This window comes from Kryptolebias marmoratus, linkage group LG4, assembly GCF_001649575.2.
Source record: "Kryptolebias marmoratus isolate JLee-2015 linkage group LG4, ASM164957v2, whole genome shotgun sequence".
NCBI classification, from domain to species: domain Eukaryota; kingdom Metazoa; phylum Chordata; class Actinopteri; order Cyprinodontiformes; family Rivulidae; genus Kryptolebias; species Kryptolebias marmoratus.
In genome coordinates this window covers 18316547-18336761 of record NC_051433.1, presented here as the reverse complement: position 1 = coordinate 18336761, position 20215 = coordinate 18316547, and the positions used below count along the sequence as shown (strand labels likewise).

The 20215-nt window shown below is 39.1% G+C and overlaps 1 protein-coding gene across 5 annotated transcripts in view; it reads left to right on the top strand.

The window, feature by feature from the left end:
- Positions 1 to 471: 471 nt before the first annotated feature.
- Positions 472 to 20215, top strand: part of LOC108239883 — a 37222-nt gene continuing 17478 nt past the window's right edge. For 2 of the 5 annotated variants that reach the window (XR_003039414.2, XM_037975290.1), the window contains exons 1-4: positions 472 to 806; positions 15045 to 15242; positions 17129 to 18629; positions 19542 to 19745. Coding sequence is in view for 4 of the 5 variants with exons in the window: in XM_037975290.1 (XP_037831218.1) it covers positions 804 to 806; positions 15045 to 15242; positions 17129 to 18629; positions 19542 to 19745 (1906 nt within the window). In the remaining variant the exon portion in view is untranslated. The remainder of the gene's footprint in view (positions 807 to 15044; positions 15243 to 17128; positions 18630 to 19541; positions 19746 to 20215) is intronic. The other 3 variants (XM_025007348.2, XM_025007347.2, XM_017422913.3) reach the window with 2 other exon arrangements.

Genomic DNA, 20215 nt, shown 5'->3' with positions numbered 1-20215 from the left:
AAAGCCTGGCCTAAACTTCTAAAAGCTCCCAGTGATTAAAATAGAAAGAAAGGGGCCAAAAATGAGGGGCTGGGATTTCTGCAGCCAAAAAAGATTGTGCGTGCGTCTGTGTGTGCTCATGCATGTTTATGGTAGAAGGAGATGTAGAAATGTTTAGATTCTTGCCTGGAGTACAGCAACAGACAGAGCACATTGAGGGAGTGTGTGAGTGAATGCTTTGTGTTTTCAGATTGTGACATATTGTTGTGTGTGTGGGTGTGTTCTCGGGTGTGTTATAAAGCCTGTGAGTTTGAGAGAGAGCGAGAGCAAGAGAGAGAGAGAGAGAGAGAGAGAGAGAGAGAGAGAGAGAGAGAGAGAGAGAGAGAGAGGACAGAGAGACAGAGAGCAAAGAAACTCTGAAAAGCCTGGAGGGGGATTTTCCTCTGAAAGGGAAGGCTTTTCTCCTCCCCCCTCCTCTCACACAAGTTCTCCCTCCCCCTTTCTCTCACCCCCCAACACTCAGAGGAGCCAGAAAGAAAAGTAAAAGAGGAGCTGAAGGATCAACAGCCAGCTTGACAATGCGTGTGTGTCTCTCTCTGTGCTACATACTCGAAGTTTGTGAAGAATGGAGCTGACTTTACTTATTTCTCAGTCGAGACGACTGGCTGTCATGCGGATGTACTTGAGGGAGCCTCTGCTGTTGATACACTAAACATGACAAGTTTTCTGGCTCATAGAGAGCCAGGTGGGGCTGTCTAGAGAGGATCGACAACAGCAAAGAATGAAAAATACTCCTGCCTGGTAGAGGAGAAACTCCTACAAATATGGTAAAGTAATATCTCAGTTTGTCTCCTGTGTGTTTCCTCTGTCCATTGTTACCCCAAGGCTCAAGAGTCCAACTGCTCCACTGACCTACTAGAGCTCAGAACTTGTGTTTGTGCTTGCTTTCTCTGTCCTGCGGCTTTCCCTAACCATGTGTGGGTGAAGTTATGAACCATAATATGATGTTTACAAACTCAGGTCCACACTAAAAACAGAAATGATCCCTCCACATTTAGCTTTTTCTTCAATTGCTTGTTGGTAATTGTTCTTTATGAAACAATATCTTTAAAGCCTGGACAGTAATAATGTAACTCTTAACTCAGTCTTTTTTTTCTGGGATGCTTCACCACACTTCACAGCATCTTTGAAGACACAATGAGGTGTGTTGTCTTTTGTCTGAAGGCTTTAAATCCTTTGGATTAGGACTTAATTGATGCAGATAGCGCACCTGCTTTAGTGAGTGAAGGCTGTTTTAGGGAATAAAAGATCAGACAGCTTTGCATGTAGGCATAATAGATTCCCCATATATCTGGGTCTTTTAAAAATTGAAACTGCAGTGTTTTCCAATGATTGGATAGGACTGGTCTGATCCCAGTTGCAGGAGATGCAAGTAAGGCTCAAGATGGGAAAATGAAGGAATAATGGGGATGGATTGTGTTTTATTTCCTGGTGGCTGATTGATGTGACAAAAGCAAACTTTTCTTGAGTGGAGAGCATCAGTTCTGGGTGAAAACAGGAGAAATTCAGCTTTCTAAACATACAATTGTGTCAGCATTATTAGATCTGCCTTCAAGACAGCAGGAGTGAAGGATTATTCAAGAAGTCCAAACTTGGCTGATCATCATGGCTTCCTTTGTGTGTCCCCCCCCTCCACATCCACCGCTGCACACTTGTTTAACCAGCTTTTACAGCCTGTTTGTTTTACTTAAAACATGAGTGATGTGTTCCTCTGCGACCACCCCAACTTACAGTCATCTGAGCCTGGAGTCTAAATGATCTGATTACTGCCCTGTGCAAAGACCAGGAGTTTCTATCTCGGGTAAACACTCACCGATTTAACAAAACCCAGATCCCCAGCGGGCATTGTATTTGCATTTAGTTACTGTGTGACGACGACAAACAAGAGTCATTCATTCACCAGCGAGGTCAAGCACTTTCTTCAGAAAGTCTCAGACCTTGGATCGTTTCTTCTTTTAGCAAACTGTAAACACGGAGGTGATAACATTTGCTGTTGCGCCATTTAAAGTTGATAAGAATTTATGCAAAATTGGCTTGGCTCTTGGGTTTGCTCTCATCTTGCCAAATATTATTAGCCTACCTGTTGATTAGTTGACAAATAAAAAATTTGGCGGAAAAAAATAAGCCTTTTAGATTATTTCCTTATTATGTTTCTGTCTATTAACTCCCAAAACTAATCTGTTCTTGAAGCTGCTTAACGATCCACCAAATGTTCTCAAGTTTGTTGTTTGGTGCTAAATTTACTATTTTTTTCTAAAAAGAAGGTAATATGGTATGGTACTAACCACTACTTAGAACAGCTCCACAGAACTCTACGTCAAAAATATCTAAACTATTCCTTTAAAAGAGTCGTAGCTGTAATTTTCTTTGTGACAGCATGAACTAGTTATTAGTGAACATACCTTTAACAGAAGTTATGTTAAAAATTGTTGCTGATTGGGGAAATTTCAATTGTAATGGGGCAATGGTTCCTTGATCAGACCAAAAGTATGAAATTTCAGGAGGACATACCGGTTCTTTACACCCAGTTTGATATCAGTACATGGCGCCACAATATGATCTCACCCTCTCTGTGGCACCTTTGTTTCAAATGTCAACTGGTTGCAACAAAAAGTTTTATAAAGGGCTACAGAAAAGTTGTACTCATCCCTGTAACTTTTGTTGAAGACAAAAGCTTCATTTGTTCAATGCAAACGCATCAGCTGTTAATAGCTAAAAAAGGCAGGCGATAATGTTTTTGCTCTCAAAGTTAAAAGTTATGGTCAGCAGAAAGCCTGAAAGTAATAAAAGTGATCATAGTATTTCTTGTTTGGCACCTTTGCTTCTCATTTATATTGCCTATGGTTGACTTTAGAATAAAAAACCGTGAAATAACACCTGTGAGGCTGGGTTCAACACATTTTTGCCAGTTTTGATCAAGACTTGTAGAAACTTGTGAGAGCAGTTTCATCAAAACAAATATTGCAGAAACTCAAAATCTAAAATTATTTCAGCTCTACTTTAACCAATAGCCTTCATGGCTCTAAAACAGTTAGCTTGACCTCTGACCTTCTGAGGTGCAAACATGAAATCTGGGTAAAATATTCATCAGGGAAATAGAACTTCTCCTTGCAACTACAGTGACAAAAGAGCAAGACGTAAAAGAGGAGAAGAGATTCTACAAACGTTCACATTTTTACCACTGGTGTTGACATTCCAAACATCTGCTTTCTGGAGCTTTTTGAACCAGATTAGTTTTAGTTTTCTTCAGCCAGGAAGTCAAAGTATGTGAGCTGTGACCTGTAATTTTACTCTGTTTATTGTCTCTGTGTCGGAAAAGTGGGTCACTCTCCACAGCACGTTTTCAAAATGCATTCCTGGGAAAGATTACAGTTTGCATTAAACTAAAGGTGCCAGAGTTTTGTGCTATAAATGATTTATTTTAACAATTTTGTTTAGTTGCAAAACTTTTCTTTTCTAAATTTTGTGCAGGTAAAGCATAATCGGTCACATCATTGGAGCTGTTGTGGTGTGTTGTAGTTTCCAAAGAGAAAAAAAAGGCTGGCGATAATGTTTTTGCCCATGTCTGTGTGTACATGTGGGTACGGGTGTTTGTGTGTCTGTGTTAGCAAAATATCTCATCAACCACTGCCTAGATTTTATTGAAACTGTTAAGAAATATCCATGGGATGTTCCCCTATACTTCATTATTTTTGAAGCCAACCCAGTTAAAGATATTTGTCACACCCATTTCAGTCATAGAAAACCCATAAATGGCTATAATTCAGTGAGTTTTACAGATGTGCGGGTAAAATCTGGTGTGGATGTAGCTGAGAGTCATTCAAAACACAAACTAAGTGCTACACATCGCATCAGATATTTGCTAAAAACTTTAGCATTAACTGTTGCAGTCAATGCTGTTTATTTTTTAGCAAAATATCTCATGACCCACTGGACAGGTTTTATTGGAAACATTCAGAAAGTGATCATCATCAACAACAGACTTTGGAATCAATCCAATACAAGAAGACTAACACAGCCCATCAACCTTAACAAACACAAAAATGGGACTAACTCAGTCAATCAGGCGATATGCAGTCCTTCAAGGAATTCTAGTTCCTCTGGTTTTGGAAAATACAAAAAGAAAATCCTCTGATCCTAGAGTTGTTTGATGGTTTATCTCAGACAGGAGGGTTTTTAATATGTATTAGCATGTTTTTTTTATTTATCTTTTATTAAAATCAACTGGAACATGCTTTCACTGCTGCAAGTCTTTACAAACTTTTTACCAGCTGTTGAGCAGCTTATTTTTTACCTGCCCGATCCTGTAGTTGCTTAATGAGATCTGATGACACTTTATGGAGCAGTTTTACACCTGGGTTAGTTGGCACCTATTTTCCTCCTAAAGTGAAACTTGCCCTGAGCTGTAGCTGTGAGTCAGAAATAGTTTTTTTCTTAAAAAGATGACAGCAGAGATTTATGCTGGATTCTGAAACATTTGGCTTATTGTTCCGAACAGATACTTCAGTAATGACTGTGTTTTGTGGTTTTGTTCAGACTCGCTCTGGTTACCAGCTCATTGTTCTTTTTGCTCAAAATCAGCTTTTTTTGTTGAGGTTACAGTTGAACAATCCAGCTTTTGCAGTCAAGAAGAAAAAAAAGCCTCAACAGGCACTTTATTTAATTCTCATTTTCCTCTTCCAAACAAAGCCGAAACAAGGTTCCACTAAGTGACATTACTGAAAAAGTTAAGAACCATTTTGTTACAAGAAACTTTAAGACATAACAGTAATTTGATCCCATCTGAGTGTTTTTATTTGTTAAAGGGATTTCAGATGGCGAGTGAGTCTTTCTGCTGAGTTAAGCAAGAAACAGAATTTTATCATCATCAAACAGACGAGGCTGAATGTGTCAGAGGGACTGGCTGAGAGACATGGTGCAAGTGTTTTTGATTATGATGGAGACTATGACTAATTTTGTAATTTTGATTGTTCCAGGATTCAGCATTGTTTCAGAATTAGGTTTTCTGTGGAGCTAGTAAGATAAAATTCTAAAACTTTCTTCATGTTTCTTTTAAACTACAACAGGTAAATGGGAAAAATGGACATAGAGCCTTGCAGGATTTCCTTTTATGATTATACTTCTTCTGAAAATGATTGTTCATATCCAAATTCGTTAGTTGTGAAGCAATATGGTTTTATGCTGTCTTAGTGTCACGAAAACCTTATCATAATCGTTATCATAAGCTTTTGTCTTATTTCAAACCCTTTCCTTTTAAATCCAATTCAAGTTATGAAAGTGACAGAATGAAAATCAAAAGAAAAAGCAATTGTTTCAAAAGAAACTCTAAAGAGAGTAGAACATCAGTGTCCTGAGCATAATTAAGTTAAAAGAATAGTTAAAATTTTTTGAAGTGGGGTGATAAGCAAATAATATCTTACCTGTTGCGGACAGCTCTTTGAACAACCTCACCTTGGAAAAATTCAGTTTAATTCTGACCGAATGGGGCTAAGACCAAAAGTTGCTGTCTTCAAACATCTTCAGTCTCAAAGTTGCACAGTGGTTCATGTTAGCACGAGCATTTTATTGCTAGGTGCTGCTTCCATGTGTGCTTGCGAATAATCTTAGAAATTGCTGTAAATAACTGTGCAATACTCAGCTGACGATGATGTTACGGTTTATAAAAATATTGTTCGCATAAACTGCTGTGAATTTCTTTGAGAGGAGAATTGTTTTAAGACTAGCTGTTAGCTCATCATTTAATTCATAATTAAACTTTATTTCTCCAAACTAACTCTGTTCAAAGAGTTATCCACAACAGGTAAGATACTAATTGCCCATACCCTTTCTGCAGAACCCCACTTCAAAAGATTTATGACTTCAAAATAAAAGTCACAATATTTCCAAATGTGGATTTGTTTGCTGGATGGAGAAAAAGATGGTTCTACAGGACAAAACATACGCCTCAAGACACCTAGAAACTTTGTATTTTGCATGTAGCAACTAAAAATAACAATGTTATTGGCTTATTTCGCTTTTCCCATCAGTTCCCTGATTGTCTTTTGTTAAGTCTGCACTGGTCAGCTTTACAATATGATCAACAGGACCATACACAGAAATCAGGCAGTCAGCGGCAGATCCTACCTCAAATGTTCAATTCTGCTCTTGTTTTGATTTTAGCCTGGAGGCCGAGTAGGAGTCCACTTCTTGTGAGAAATTTTAAGAACCAATTAGAACAGACCCATCACCGAAGTGCTCTGACATGTTGAAAGTGTTTTGTTGGTATGTCTGTTCCCGTTCACAATCATATTTCAGTCAGTTTACCTTTGCTAATCTGGACCTGTTCTGGCTGATGACACAGATGCACATTGTGCTGTGACACACACTGACAGCTTGTTTCGACTGTGGCTCAAATTCAAAGCGAAACTATGCTTTTTTTGAGCCAAATTCTGAGGCAGCGTGGTAAAACTGGCAATTATTTGCTCAACTGCAAACTTTACAGAAATCTTTGGGGGCCCTAAATGCTCGTCAAAACAAAGAGCCAACCCTTTAAAACAAATGCCTCTTGTCTGTGCTAGCGCTCAGGTCAAACAGTGACCTTTGCTGGAGACTGAAGCTCTTTCTAGAGTTAAAGCACTGGCTGCACCGGACAATAGTGAGCGGAGAGGGATTCCCCGTGTGGTGAATGTGAAGAGGAGGCAGTGGTGGAATGTGGTCAGCTGGGCATCGATCAAAAGCAACAGTCTCTGCGGAGCTAGAGAAAGCTTTAGGATTTCTGCCTGACTGAATGCTACTCAGTGGCTGACTGTGGGAGTAAAATACTTTGGAAAAAATTCTCAGTATATGCCAGTAACTGCCTACAATCATGTTATCTGTACTATTAAATGATATAATTACATTTAGATAGTAACTGATGTTAGAATCAATCAATCTTTCTTTAATAAAGCTTGTAATAAGAGATTAAAGCCACTATTTATTTTTAAGTTGCATTAAAAGTTGCATTTCTGTGTTAGCAGAGGGAGACATAAACCAGGATGGGATGGACAACGTTTGCAAGTATATAGATACAGGGGTAGCTCCTTGAACAACTTCACTTTAGAGAAATAAAGTTTAAATCTGGACTGATGAGCTGACAGCTAGTCTGAGCAGCGCCAAACCAAACTGAATTGTTGCCATCTTTAAGCAACTCAAAAGATTGATGGTTTATGTGAACACTGTTTTATGAAGCTTTACATCACTGCCAATTTCTCATTACACAGTTATGATAATCCTACAGGAAGTTCTCCAGATTGTGCGAGAAGTGCTACAGCTGGCTGCCAATGCTGTTTAAACTCACATATAGCCTCAGATTTCTGCTCTTCAGTGTGAAACTGACTGCGATGTAATGTTTTACAAAACAATGTTTGCATAAACTGCTATTAAGCTTTTTATGTTGAAGTTATTTCAACACAGCTGCAATCCACTTTGGTGTTGGCCCGTTCAGACTACCTGTTAGCTCATCAATCCAGTCAGAATTAAAACTCTATTTCTCCGAACCAAGGTTGTTCAAAGAGCTATCTACAGCTGGTAAGAAATTAATCGTTCGTAATTTTTAAAAGATCTGACCTGAATCTTTAAGACATAGCTCTGCAGCCAGGGGTTCAATATGTGATCTGCTGAAATGTTTCCTCACAGTAATGTGATCTGCAAGGCACTATTTGTAGATAATGAATGTTTTGTCGGCAGCTATTACTCATGTTTCACAGGGCGTTACATTCAAACAGAATTTGTTTCTGTTTCACATACTTTTATGATTTTATATATCTATATACACACACACACAACCAAAAGAGCTTGTTTACTAAACTCTGCTAATACTTTATTAATTAACTTTAACCATCTCTTATAATAGGTCATGGCAAGATTCCTATTGCTGTAACTACATCTACAGTTATATAACCAAGGACACATTGTATATAAGTTGCTCTTCACTTGTCTCAGAAATAATCACGATAAACCTTTTACAGTTAATGCCTCTTGTCTGGTTCTGTCTCACGTAACAAGATACATAAGAAGTCCAACAGTCACCCTCCCTCTATTCATTTTGCTGGCTAGACCATCTGATCTGGCTCCAGACAAGCTATGCCAAGTAAATCTCAAGAGGATCCTTTCTCATATATTACAAGTCAAACCACCCACACGACTTGCGGTTAGGAAGAAAATGTTGCTGTAATGAAAGGATAGTCTGGTCAGTTTTTGAAGTGATGTTCTGTCAAAGAGTTATCAATAGCTATCAGCCGTGACATGAGTCACTGAGCACAGAGTAGGGAAAAAAAGGGCAGAAGTCCTACTCCAGACTAGGTTAATGGCTAACCAAATGCAGACCTGTTTTATATAGTTTTTCATGCTTATAAGGCTACTCTTTCTCAAAAATGTCATGCTGCTGTGAAAGAACGCTACATTAGCTGATATTGAACCTCCACCCTTTTGTATGACACAGTTTGTTTAGTTTGACGCTGTTTTCTCTACTGGACATCGTCCATCTTACTACGTGATTGTAAATGTGCTCTTAACATGTTAGTTCGGTTCTGATGCTCCTGAATGTATCAGTCCGCCGGGAGTTGAGTAAAAGTTTGACTGACTGGACGTGCTGATCTGGTGGACTGAGGTGGACTACGTTCAGAAGCCACAGCACCAGCGACATTATATATGTGGTTTATGCTCAGCAAATGTGCAATGACGTAGTACCACAAACTTTGCTCAGATGAGAAAACAGCAACAAACTAAACAAATGGTGTCTTACAAAAGTGAAAAAGTTGAATATTAGCTAATGTAGGCCAAGCTAAGCTATTAGCCTCACTTCTGCCTCTTTCTCCACACTCTGTGCTCTATGACTGATAGGGTACTATAACAATTTGACAGAATATCACTTCAAAAATGTCCAGACTATCCCTTTAACTATTGAAAATTATAGGCTGCACAGAGTTTTAGGTCTCAGTAAGACATATTTTTTGTCTTCTTTATGTCTTATTTGTCGGTCTTCACTCTGAGACAGCTTCATGGTGTTATCTCCTTTTCATCTACTTTTAAATCTCAGTTTACACCTCACATTCTTTTTAACTTGTGAACTTTTATTGGCTGTGTGCTTCTGCTTCAGATTTTGGCCTTTAGGTGAATGTAGTTTAGATACTTAAAAATCTGGCTTTCATAACTGGGCTTGAAACGAAGTTTAAAAATACCTGACTAGAGTTTCACAAAGTTTGCGGCTTGTTTTGGGATCAGACTTTCACCATGTGTTGCCTGCTGTCAGGGGTGACGAGTCCCACCAGTTCAGCCCACGATACGAATGTGTCACAGGCATGAAGGAGACCCAGCACTTTGAAAAGTAGGCCCCACATTATTAAAATCATCATCACTTTTGTTCATATTTAGTCAATTTTATTTACTCATGAAAGAAACCTGTACATCAGTGTATTGACTGAACCAAAACACGGGCAGGGAGAGGCTAAGTTATTCAGCTGTTAGTGCTGATTTTTATTAGGCTCAATTAACCTCAAGTTGAATGTTGGGTTTGAAACGTACCGTAGAACCTAAATGTCAAGGGTTGCATTTCGGTCCAAAACAGCTGTGATGCGTTACCATTCAGACGCCTGCCTCTGAAGTATTCTGCTTTCCCTTTCACTATCTATTGTGGCAGATGTGCACAGTCAGAAAAGGGAAGGAATGCAATGGTTGCACTGACCGAGAACTCTGTAGGCGCTCAAATATTGATGTTGATTTGAATCCAACACCGGCTGCTCTGGGTCAGCATTTAACAAAATTGCAGGGCTACCTTACTGCAAGAAAAAAAGTCCTGGACTCGGATTAAAGGCGTAAAGTAAAATGAAGTTGTAAATAAACAACAGCTGAAATGTTCTGACATTTGTTGCCAGTGTTTTATGGGGACAAATGCTTCTGCGTACGCCAACTGGTCCCCGGCATTAACCGGTGTGAGGCCTTTGAAGCTGCTGCACTTGTGTTTACTTTGAGCTCCTCTGGTGCTGCTCGGGCCACCAGGCAACAACAGGATCGAGCTTAAAGCGGAGTCCTGTGTGGGGCCGGGAGATTACTGTAACACAGCAGGCCGCTGCGGGCTGATTGTATAAATAGCACGCCTGCTGTGGATCCAAAAGAAGCGCCCAAAGTCCTTAATTGTATCACTAATTTAACATGAAGTTTGTACCTTTTCTTTCAATCTGACAAAGGCATTATTTAATCTTGGTGCTTTATTATAAAAACGATAGGAGCTACTGAAGTCCTGTGCTGTAGTGTGAGGAGTGCTCCATTCTAGTAAGAATCTGTAGAAAAAGTGATTATGTGAGATTAACAGCAGACTTCGTAGCTCTGCTTTGCAAATGTCCGTCAGACTGACAGATGTTTTAGTAACTGGTGTGAGTTATGTGTTATTGTGTATCTCTGCAGTGGTTAGTGGAGGATTTCCTAACACTTCACTAGTCCCATAACTTTTCTTCTAATGCCACATTGAGGTTAGTTTGGTGAGTTTCACATGCCATGTCTGGATGGCTGGCATAAATTTTCCCAGCTGAGGCTCAATTGATTTTTCCTTCATTTAATTTTGTGCCTCCAGACTTTCATTCGGTCCAGTTCTAGATTTACAGCTAAATGCATGAAATATTATCTGACGGTAATTACTTTTGCGTCTGCTTGTCCTTGCTTTGCATTTAAGGTTGGTTGACATATCGCAGGACTGCTTGCTGGCTAATATATGCTTGTTATCGCCTGCTGCCATGAAGGGTGGCCAGTCATGTAATTACTCTTGTCTGTATATGTGAGTGTGTGTGTGTGTGTGTGTGTGTGTATCAATCTGTCTATTAGCAAAACATCTCATGAACCCCTTGATGGATTTTAATGAAAGTCTCAGAAAGTAATCAGTGGACATAGCTCCACAACTGATTTACTTTTGGAGACAACTTGATTCAAGATGTCCACCACAGCTAATCAAAGTGAGCAAACACAAAAATTGCCAGAACCCAGTCAGTTTTACAAATTTTGAGCTAGAATGTGGTGTGGTTATAGCTGACAATCATTCACATCACATGTGCTACTTATTGGACAAGATCTTTGCTTAAAACTTAGGCATTTACTGTTGAAGTCAATGTAGTCTGTCTGTTAGCAAAATATCCTATGAACCACTAAATGAATTTTAACAAAACTCTTTGAATGAAATCATTGGATTTACATCTAAAACTGAATAACCTTTAGAGTCAATGTAATTGAAGATAGCCATAACAGCTAACTGAACTTGGCAAACACAAATATACCCATAGTTCAGTATTTTAACAGAAACTGAGCTAAAATTTGGCATGGTAGCAGCTGAGAGTCATCCTCATCACATACTCTAAGCACTATTAGATCACATAGCATCTTTGTTTAAACCTTTGGCATGCAAGGCAGCAGGAAATCCTTTAACTTTGAGTGTGAGTCTTTTGTCATCAAAGTCAGAAAACCCCAGTTTTATAAAATCCTAACTATCTCTAGATGTATTTTTTGAAAAATAAACAGAACAATGTGGGACAAATGCTTAGACTATTTGATTTTACGGCCAGCTGACATGCAGAGCCCAAGATTTGTTTTTACTTCAGCTGCAGACTTGCATAGTCAGAGCAAAGAGGATCCATATATGCCATGTTCAACACTGTGTTGAAATGCTCCGCGGTTTCACTAATTTAATCTCAGATCTCAAAACATCCCACTACTCAAAAAAACAAAAAAAGAAGTCAGATGGGTTCACTAAAAATGCTTTAAAGATGCTCCCCTTTCATCTGAATAGTTTCCATGTGTTTAACCGGTCTGCACTAATGGCACAGCTGGTGCAGATACCTTCCCTCCCAGACACCGAGAAGATTAGTCGAAGCAGAACTGCGCATGCAGTAAAAACATGTGTACCACTTGACACAAAACGGTTTCACAGACATTTTTAAGGGCATCTGTGATCGAAAGAGATGCTTTCTCTGTTGCTGTTGTCGGCTGCTTAAACATCTGCAGTTAGGCGCATCTGGCCTGAATTTAACCAACTTGTGTAAAAGCAAACAATGCAGACTTTATTATCTTTATAATATGGCTTAAAAGGTTTCAGATTTGCAATGCATTTTTTTTTATTTCCCTGTCTTGTTTTTAGTGATGAAAGTATTATCAAACAATGCACTTGCACAGAAAGCTGTGGCACTTTTTCTTTGTTTTTTATTCTTTATTCTGAATTTACAAATTTCTAAACAAATGCAGAAGAGGACTGAAGATTGATGAAAGTATCTGTTGAGTGTGTATTACCCACTTGATCTTAGCATGAGAACTGTTTCTCCTCCTAGTAAGTAAAAGCTTAAAAAGTTCAGAAAAAAACCCACATTTGCTTATACATCGACTTTTGGCAAGTCATAATCCTCTTAGTACACGATGAAACAATTTCCACAGATGTTTTTAACAGACTTGTTCAAAACAAAGCTGAGAGTATCTACAATGCAGCTGCAGTTTCTTTTCATATTATCTCAAGCAACCCAATAACAAAAGCATATCTGAAGTAAGGATGACATTAGATGGCCTTCAGTGGCAAAAGGAAGGCCACTTCCAGTTCGCTGCAGGTCCTTTTCTGGTCAGTTGGGGGGCGCTGGAAGCTTGAAATAAAAGTAACACAACTCATTAGATGTTATAAAAACACTACAAATGAAAAGATAAATGTTTATTATAATATTAAACTAAAAATATATAATAAACTATTGATACTTATTTATATTTTACTATCTGTTAGGATAAAAAAGACCATGTTCATTTGTAAAATTGGGAAAGAAAACTTTTTAGCGAACACGCCTTTGATAAAAGGGGTACTGGATATTTGATTCTAACTTGTTTACATTTTTGAAGACCTTGAAAGATCTTAATTTACCTCAACTTTATTTGTTTTTATCAAAGGAGAACGTTTACTTTTAATTCCTATTGTTATCAAGTTGACCTGCTGTATTTTTTTGCAGAACCCCTTTACGTAATGACTTGTAATCTGTGATGTGTTTGCAGAACTGCATTTTCTGTTTTTCTTCTCAACAACCTGCCTTAATGGTAATCCAAAAATGTTAGTTTTCTGGATTTGAGAGATGCATGCATGGGTTTTCCCCAAATACTTTGGTTTCCTCCCACAGGCCCAAAACATGCATGCTATGTTCAGTGGTAACTCTAAATTGTCCCTAGGTGTGAGTGAAAGTGTGAATGGTTGTTTGCAGAAAAATCAAAGAGTCACGTGTGGCCCCAGAGCTACAGCTTGTATGTTAAAATGCTAATATGTTAACATTAACTGAACACGATGCTAGCAGGTGTCCACAATCATGTAAATCAAATAGGTAATTATTAAAACAGCCAATAAAAGCTGTTAAACTAAAACAAACTCAGGGTTTACTTTGACAGATGTAGCAGTTTAGGTTTTGATTTGTGCACTGAGTGTAACATTCAGTGCACATTTTACCATATCGTCCACATTAGAATGAATGCAAGTCTACTCTTTTAGAATTAAATTAAAATCATTTATCTTCCCATTTGAGCTCATTTCTGTGCATGAGATCAGGACATCTATAGAAATACAGTCTCCAGTCAAAACTTGTTTTATTTTAGTTAGACGTGTTCTTCGTGAGGACATGTTTTGTGTAACTTAGTGGGGTAGGAGGCATCTAAATCATGGACAGCATACTATTTTTGCTCTTTCAGAATATTTATTTTTTTGTACATAAAGTTTACGGCTGAGAATAAATAGTGTCTCTGTGTCTCTTTGCTGCTCTCCTGACCTCCGTGGCGCTGGCAGACACACGGTTATACCGCTTTCATCTGGTTTTCTTTTACTCGTTAGTCATAGTCTTGCTCACTGTTTGATGTGTAAATCAGAAAGGGAGCTGGTTCAGCTGGTCAGTTGCCAAGACTGTAAAAGTTCTCCTCAGTGCTCAGGACTGAATGCAGAAATGAACAGAGAACTAAGCAAAGGAAGTTAAAAAAGAAAAAAGAAACAGCTTTGAACAGCTGTTTCTTTGGGTCTAACACTGCTGCTTCTGAGCAGTCAGGGTGAATACTGACAGAATGAAAATGAATAATGCCTTTTTTTACACTAAATCTTAGATTTACAAACAGTCCATTTTTGTAATTGATATATGCTTGAACATGGGTACTATGGCTTTTGGTTTATGTAACTTTTATACTTTTCAAAATATTTACATCTATTTAGAAATATTTTCCTCATAGAACTTAATTGAGATCTTCCTTTTTTGTTTCAGAAACATTGTTCAATTTGAAATCTTCAGCATATTGGCTATATTTTTGTCTTCATATGCTTCTTTTAGGTTTTAGCTGCCATTCTGCTGCTGTTAGCTTTTACCTAGCATTTTGCTACCTTTAGCTTTTAGCTATCTGTTTGCTACATTTAGCTTTTGGCCAGCCTTTTGCTACTTTTAGGTATTAGCTAACATTTTCGTACTTTCAACTAGCCTTTTGCTGCTTGCTACCTTGCTCCTATTTTCAAAATCTGACACAACCGACATTTTACAAATCCTGTTTTCACTAGTTAATTTGAAAACATCATCATCCTGTCTATAATCCATACTTGGGTGGGGTACATGTGGTCCATATGCACAAACAGATTTGAAGCAAACTGTATCTTGTACACATGCAGAATCGTTTTAGGTACTACATGAACACATGCACTCAGATCATTTTTGAGAAGGTGGGTTGATGTCTGCACAGATTTCATTTGACAATAACATGCAGATTAATTTTATTCATTCACCTGCACTGATGATTTCAAGGTCTCATTAAACACACCTTGGTTTTTGTCATTCACTGATTTATGCTGCAGTTTATTGTTGCAAAATGTGTTTAATGCCTCCAAATGTAGTTTCAGAACATTCTTACCTAAATACCTTTATTTTACTCGCCAAAAACAGTATCTATCTTTGTTTTTATACTTGACACCGATTTTGAAAACACAAACCCGCTCACCTTTGCCTTTCTTTGTCCTCTAGAACCCAGAATCCCTAGATCTGTCTATCCAGAGCGCCCTCTCGGCCCTCTTCCCACCTTTTGAGGCGACGGCGCCCATTGTTCTCAGCCAGCTGTTTCGCACCATTGATGAGCAATATCACGGCGACGCTCTGCAGTGTCTGCTGGACTTCCTCATTCCCTCCAAACATCTGCTTGAGAGTGTCCAACAGGCTGCATGTGTGAGTAGTAATAGGCTAAAATTCACACATTTGCACTCATGAAGAATTTTTCCTTCAGTGTTTACAAGGCACTTTTCATGCACACAGATTTTATTTCTTTAAGACATACCAAAACAAACAGAAGTTAATTTAGAGAAAGTTCACACAAGTCAGATTTATTCCAGCCGAGTATTCATTTAGGAGAGACTCTGTTGTCTCAAAGAGCTCCTAAAAATGTAGAGCTTTGGTAAAGAGCTTAAATAAAGTTTTAATTAAAAGAGGTAGTTCAGATCTTTTGATGTGGGGATCTGTAAAAGATGTCATCAACAAATTTGTTGCAGATTTTGAAGGACATTTGTTTGGAGAAATAGAGTTTAACTCTGACCAGACTGAAGAAATTTAACATACACTGCCATTGTTATGTTGACAACATACAGCTTTATTTATCAATGACACCTGATGACTCTCATCTGCTGCTCAAACTCTAGGCCTGCCTTAGACACATCGAGAACTAACATTTTCTCCTGCTGAATTAAAATAAAATGGAAAGTTCATTCTTTTTGGCTCTAAAAACCTCAAGGAGACAAACACTCAAAATGTCACTCTTGATGGAATTACAGTAGTCTCTGGTACCTCTGTCAAAAACCATGGCATAATGTTTGATCTTTTCATCTACATATCTGTGAGGATTTCTCGTTTTGGTCCGTTTCGGGTTTTTGCTTTCTCTTTTGTTTTTCACATGTTTTGGTTTTCAGCGCACCTGTCCTTAGTTTTCTAATTACCCTTGGTGTGTATTTAAGAGCACTGCAGTTTTAGTTTGTTGTTGGGTCCTCGCCTTTTGTACACGGCTCTGCGTCCATGTCCAAGGTTTTTGTATTTCTGTGCTGGCGGCACTATAGGTCATGTTCCTAGGCTTTGTTATATTTAAATAAAGAGGTTCTCTACTAACCTGCTGCACTCTGGTCCTCCCTGCTTCCGGGATCGTGACAATATCAAACAAGTCTTAAAAAAAGCTTTTTTTCCCCATCTTTGTAACATCTAAAAAATTAGAAGTATATTTACTTAAGTTGATGCAGGAAAATCTGTTCTACGCCTTCGTCACCTGCAGACTAGACTACTGCAATCCCATTCTAGCTCGGTGTCAAAAATACTCCTTAAAAATCCTACAGCTTATTCAGAACGCTGCAGCAGGAGTACAGACAGGTACTTCTAAAAGAGACCACATTTCTCCTGTTTTAGCCTTTCTGCATTGACTTCCTGTGACTAGCAGAAAATAAAAAAAATACCTGCTTCAACGTGAAACACTAGTACTCTTTCTGCCTTTAAAACTAAGATAAAAACTTTTTTATTAGACAGAGCTTATTTTATTTTTACATGCAGGTTACTGTTTTATCGAATAGCCTGTGCTGCTTGTTTTTATCATGTCTTCTTATGCATCAGTGTTATATATTTGCTTTTCCTTTGCTTTTATATTATTTTATGTTTGATTTGTGTTTTCTGTGTTCCATTTTTTGTCTTATATTACTTTTAATTTGTTTTGTTTTTTTGCATTGTGAAGCACTTTGAGTTACCACTACATTTAAAAAGTGCTCTATAAATAAAGTTGAGCTAAGTTGGATTGAGCTAACAGCTAGTCAAACCATGACTGTGATAGTTATGTAAATATTTATGAAACAGTGTTTGCAAGAAACATTCAGACATTTTTGAGAATGGACTTGTTTAAGTCAGCAGCAGCCAACTCTGATCTTAGTCCAACTTCAGTTAGTCATTAGCTCATCAATCTGGTCAGAATTTAACTCTGTTTCTCCAAACTGAGGCTGTTTGCAGAGCTATTTACAGAAAACAAAACAGAGTTTAAAAAAAATCTTTGGATCACACTATTAATAACCATTATCCTTTTTTCTCAGGCTGGATTCTCTGATGTGGTTTTCCGCTGTGAAGGCTGGCCTCTGTGTCTCCATGACAGAACGGTTATCCAGTTGGCCTCTGTGAACCCTCTGCTGTTGCGTCCTGGGGACTTCTATCTCCAGGTGGAACCTTTTGGTGACCAGGCGGCGCGGATCGTCCTGAAAACCCTTCTGGAGGAGGGATGTCGAGAAGTTGAAGAGACGCCGATCCCTGAGACTTCTTACCCTTGCCTCTTCACTGAGGACTGGCTGCAAGACGTCAACGAGGGACGCCAAGGCACGCCTCTGTCACGCTGTTTGCTGTGCACAGATCAAGGTGTCATCAAGTTGCCTTGGGCTAAAATCGCCATCCCAGAGTTCCTAGACAAGCCCAAAATCATGCCCACCTGTGGCAAAGCCCCTCCTGAGCCTCGACGGGGCTCAGCTTCCTTCCACTTCAACTCCTCCACCCTTCCAGTGGAGGCCGTGATTCCTTCAACAGAACGCAAGATGTCTGCATCTCTGAGACACTCTTCTTCCAAACTTATCAAAATGGAGCAGGAAAGACAAACTCCCAAATCAGTCCCCAAACCTGTGGGTTGGGTTTCTCCGAACACCTGGGAGAGTCTGAACTATCGAGAGATAGAGGGGGATTACGTAGACCTGGTGGACATCGCCAAGGAGAAGGAATTAGTTGACAGGCAGAGAGACAACCATGCAAGTTTACCCAATTTAGTTTTAGTCAAACCTGTAAGACCGCCCCCATCTATACCACTTGGAAACACTGCTCCCTGTGGACGCAGCCTTCAGTATACAGGGGAGCTCTGTTTGCCATTCAGCCAAAGAAACCTGGAGCAGGAGCTCACGGATCAAGACTTGAAGTGTCGGTACAGAGACTCTTACGTAGCAGCACTAAGAAACCCAGTCACTTTTGAGAGGGGGAATGTAGACCTCCTGTCCACCCTAGAAGAGGCAGGGCTGTGTGAGGAGGGGGACGCAGCACCCAGAGAAACATTTGAAGCCCGGAATAAAGACCACATAGAAAACTTGGGTAACCACTGTGAACGAGCTGTGATAAGTAACAAACCATGTCAGTTTGAGGGATGCTGTCATCTTCCGTTTAGCTGTGAATCTAAAAACCTCATGAAGGAATCATCTATGATCTTAAAGTCAGCCTCTGGTTTGAACCACAGTGACACATTTCAGACCGCTCTAATTTCCAAGCAATTAGGACATTGCGCGCATCCAGTATCAGATGTGTCATCAACAACTTCTGATGGGAATTCTAAACTGCACCAGAAATGGGAGGTCGTAAAACCATCAGGAAAACACAAAGTTAAAGTGAGGTCTTTGTCTACTGTGTCAGAGACTCCCACAGGGAGTCCTGCCCTCTATAAACTCAACAACAGGAGCCAAAGTGATGTTTGTCCTGAAACAATCACAAGCATAATTCAACAGGGAAAAGGTGTGGAAGTGGATCAGGAGGCTGCAAAGGTGGAAAAACAGAGGTGTTGGAAAAAAGGTAAGCAGAGATGAGGGTTGAAGTAAATATTTCAGCTGTTTTGTCAGCTAATGTGCTTTAGATTTCCTTTAAATCTTGGCCCACACTCAACAAACACACATTTTCATCATTATTATCCTCACACACAGTCATTTATAACGATCTGCTCTAAGAGTCTTTCAAACACTCAAGTTAAACTCGACTGTGACCTTGTGTGTTTGAGGGAATGTGCTCCTTTTGAGCCTCATAAAGACTCCTCAGAAAGACGGTTCAAAAAGCCAAAGATCAGACATTAGCCTGATCTTCCTCCTGGGATTCTCCCACTGCTGTCTCAGTTTTCTGCCAGCGCGGTCACATTCACGCCATTCTTCTTATCAAGGGAGTGAACGGAAATGGCACTCCAAACCCCAGTGGAGGAGAGGGTCTGAACCTACTGGGTGTGTGGGGGGGATGCTAACCGTTCCTTTAATGCAAAGAGACAGCGTGACACACAAGGCAGACGTGTCTCTGTCCTCTTCAACTCGATGTGCCTGCCCTCCAAGGGGCATGCTGGGATCTTGAGGGGAGACATGCTTGTCATGGACTGTTAAAGTGGCAGATAGAGAGTATAGACAAGGCTTTGTGGACCTTGAGAGGAGGATAATTAGGATGTCTGAAGTCATAGATGTGCTCAGTATCCAGGCTGCTGACATGTTTTGTTAGAGAAACTTTGTAAAATGTTTATAGGATGTTTGCACAAAGCTGTGCAGCTGACCAGGGTTAGTGAAATTACGCAGAGTTAAAAGTTTTAAATCAATACAATAAAAAGGCAAAAGTCAATGCAAATAATATTACTTATATCCACTGTATGTATTCATCTTTCAAGTCTGTTTTGTTTCCTGTTTTTTCCACCTATTCTCACCTTTTGGAACAAATATTTGTGTTTACTGACAGATTCACATTCAAACAGAGGTGAAACTCCGTCCAGCATCAATGGACTGGGATCCAAACTTCCCAACTCAAAGACGGAAAATCAGTCTTCTTCACAAGTTCAGCTTCCTGGAACAAGTTCAGACTCACAGCAGCCCCCACAGACTAAAGAATCTGCTTTCGGGAAGATCAGTAATCTCCTTAAACTGGGCATCATTTGTTTACCAGGTAATTTACTCTGATTAGTCTCTTGGTACTGCTGCCTGAGCTGCGGCTTCCTCTAGTGGCTGAAGAATACAGAAACTTAGCACACAACAGAAACTTTGAACTAATTAAAAGAAAAAGAATTATCTTTTTTTTATTTATTTGTATATTCTGACAAAATGTTGTTAGCAGTAGCACTCTTACAAAGGAGGACAAAAATAAAAACAACACAGCTGGTGTTTGCATTGTAGCATAGTTAGCTGCTGCAGGGTCATCTAAAAGGTTTAAATAGTTCAGCCATTTTGATGTGGAATTCTGTGGATAGGATATTGTCACTATGGTTTACAGGTGCTGGTCATAAAATTAGAATATCATGAAAAAGTAGATTGATTTCAGTAATTCCATTTAAAAAGTGAAACTTGTATATTATATTCATACATTACATACAAACTCATATATTTCAAATGTTTATTTCGTTTAATTTTGATGATTAC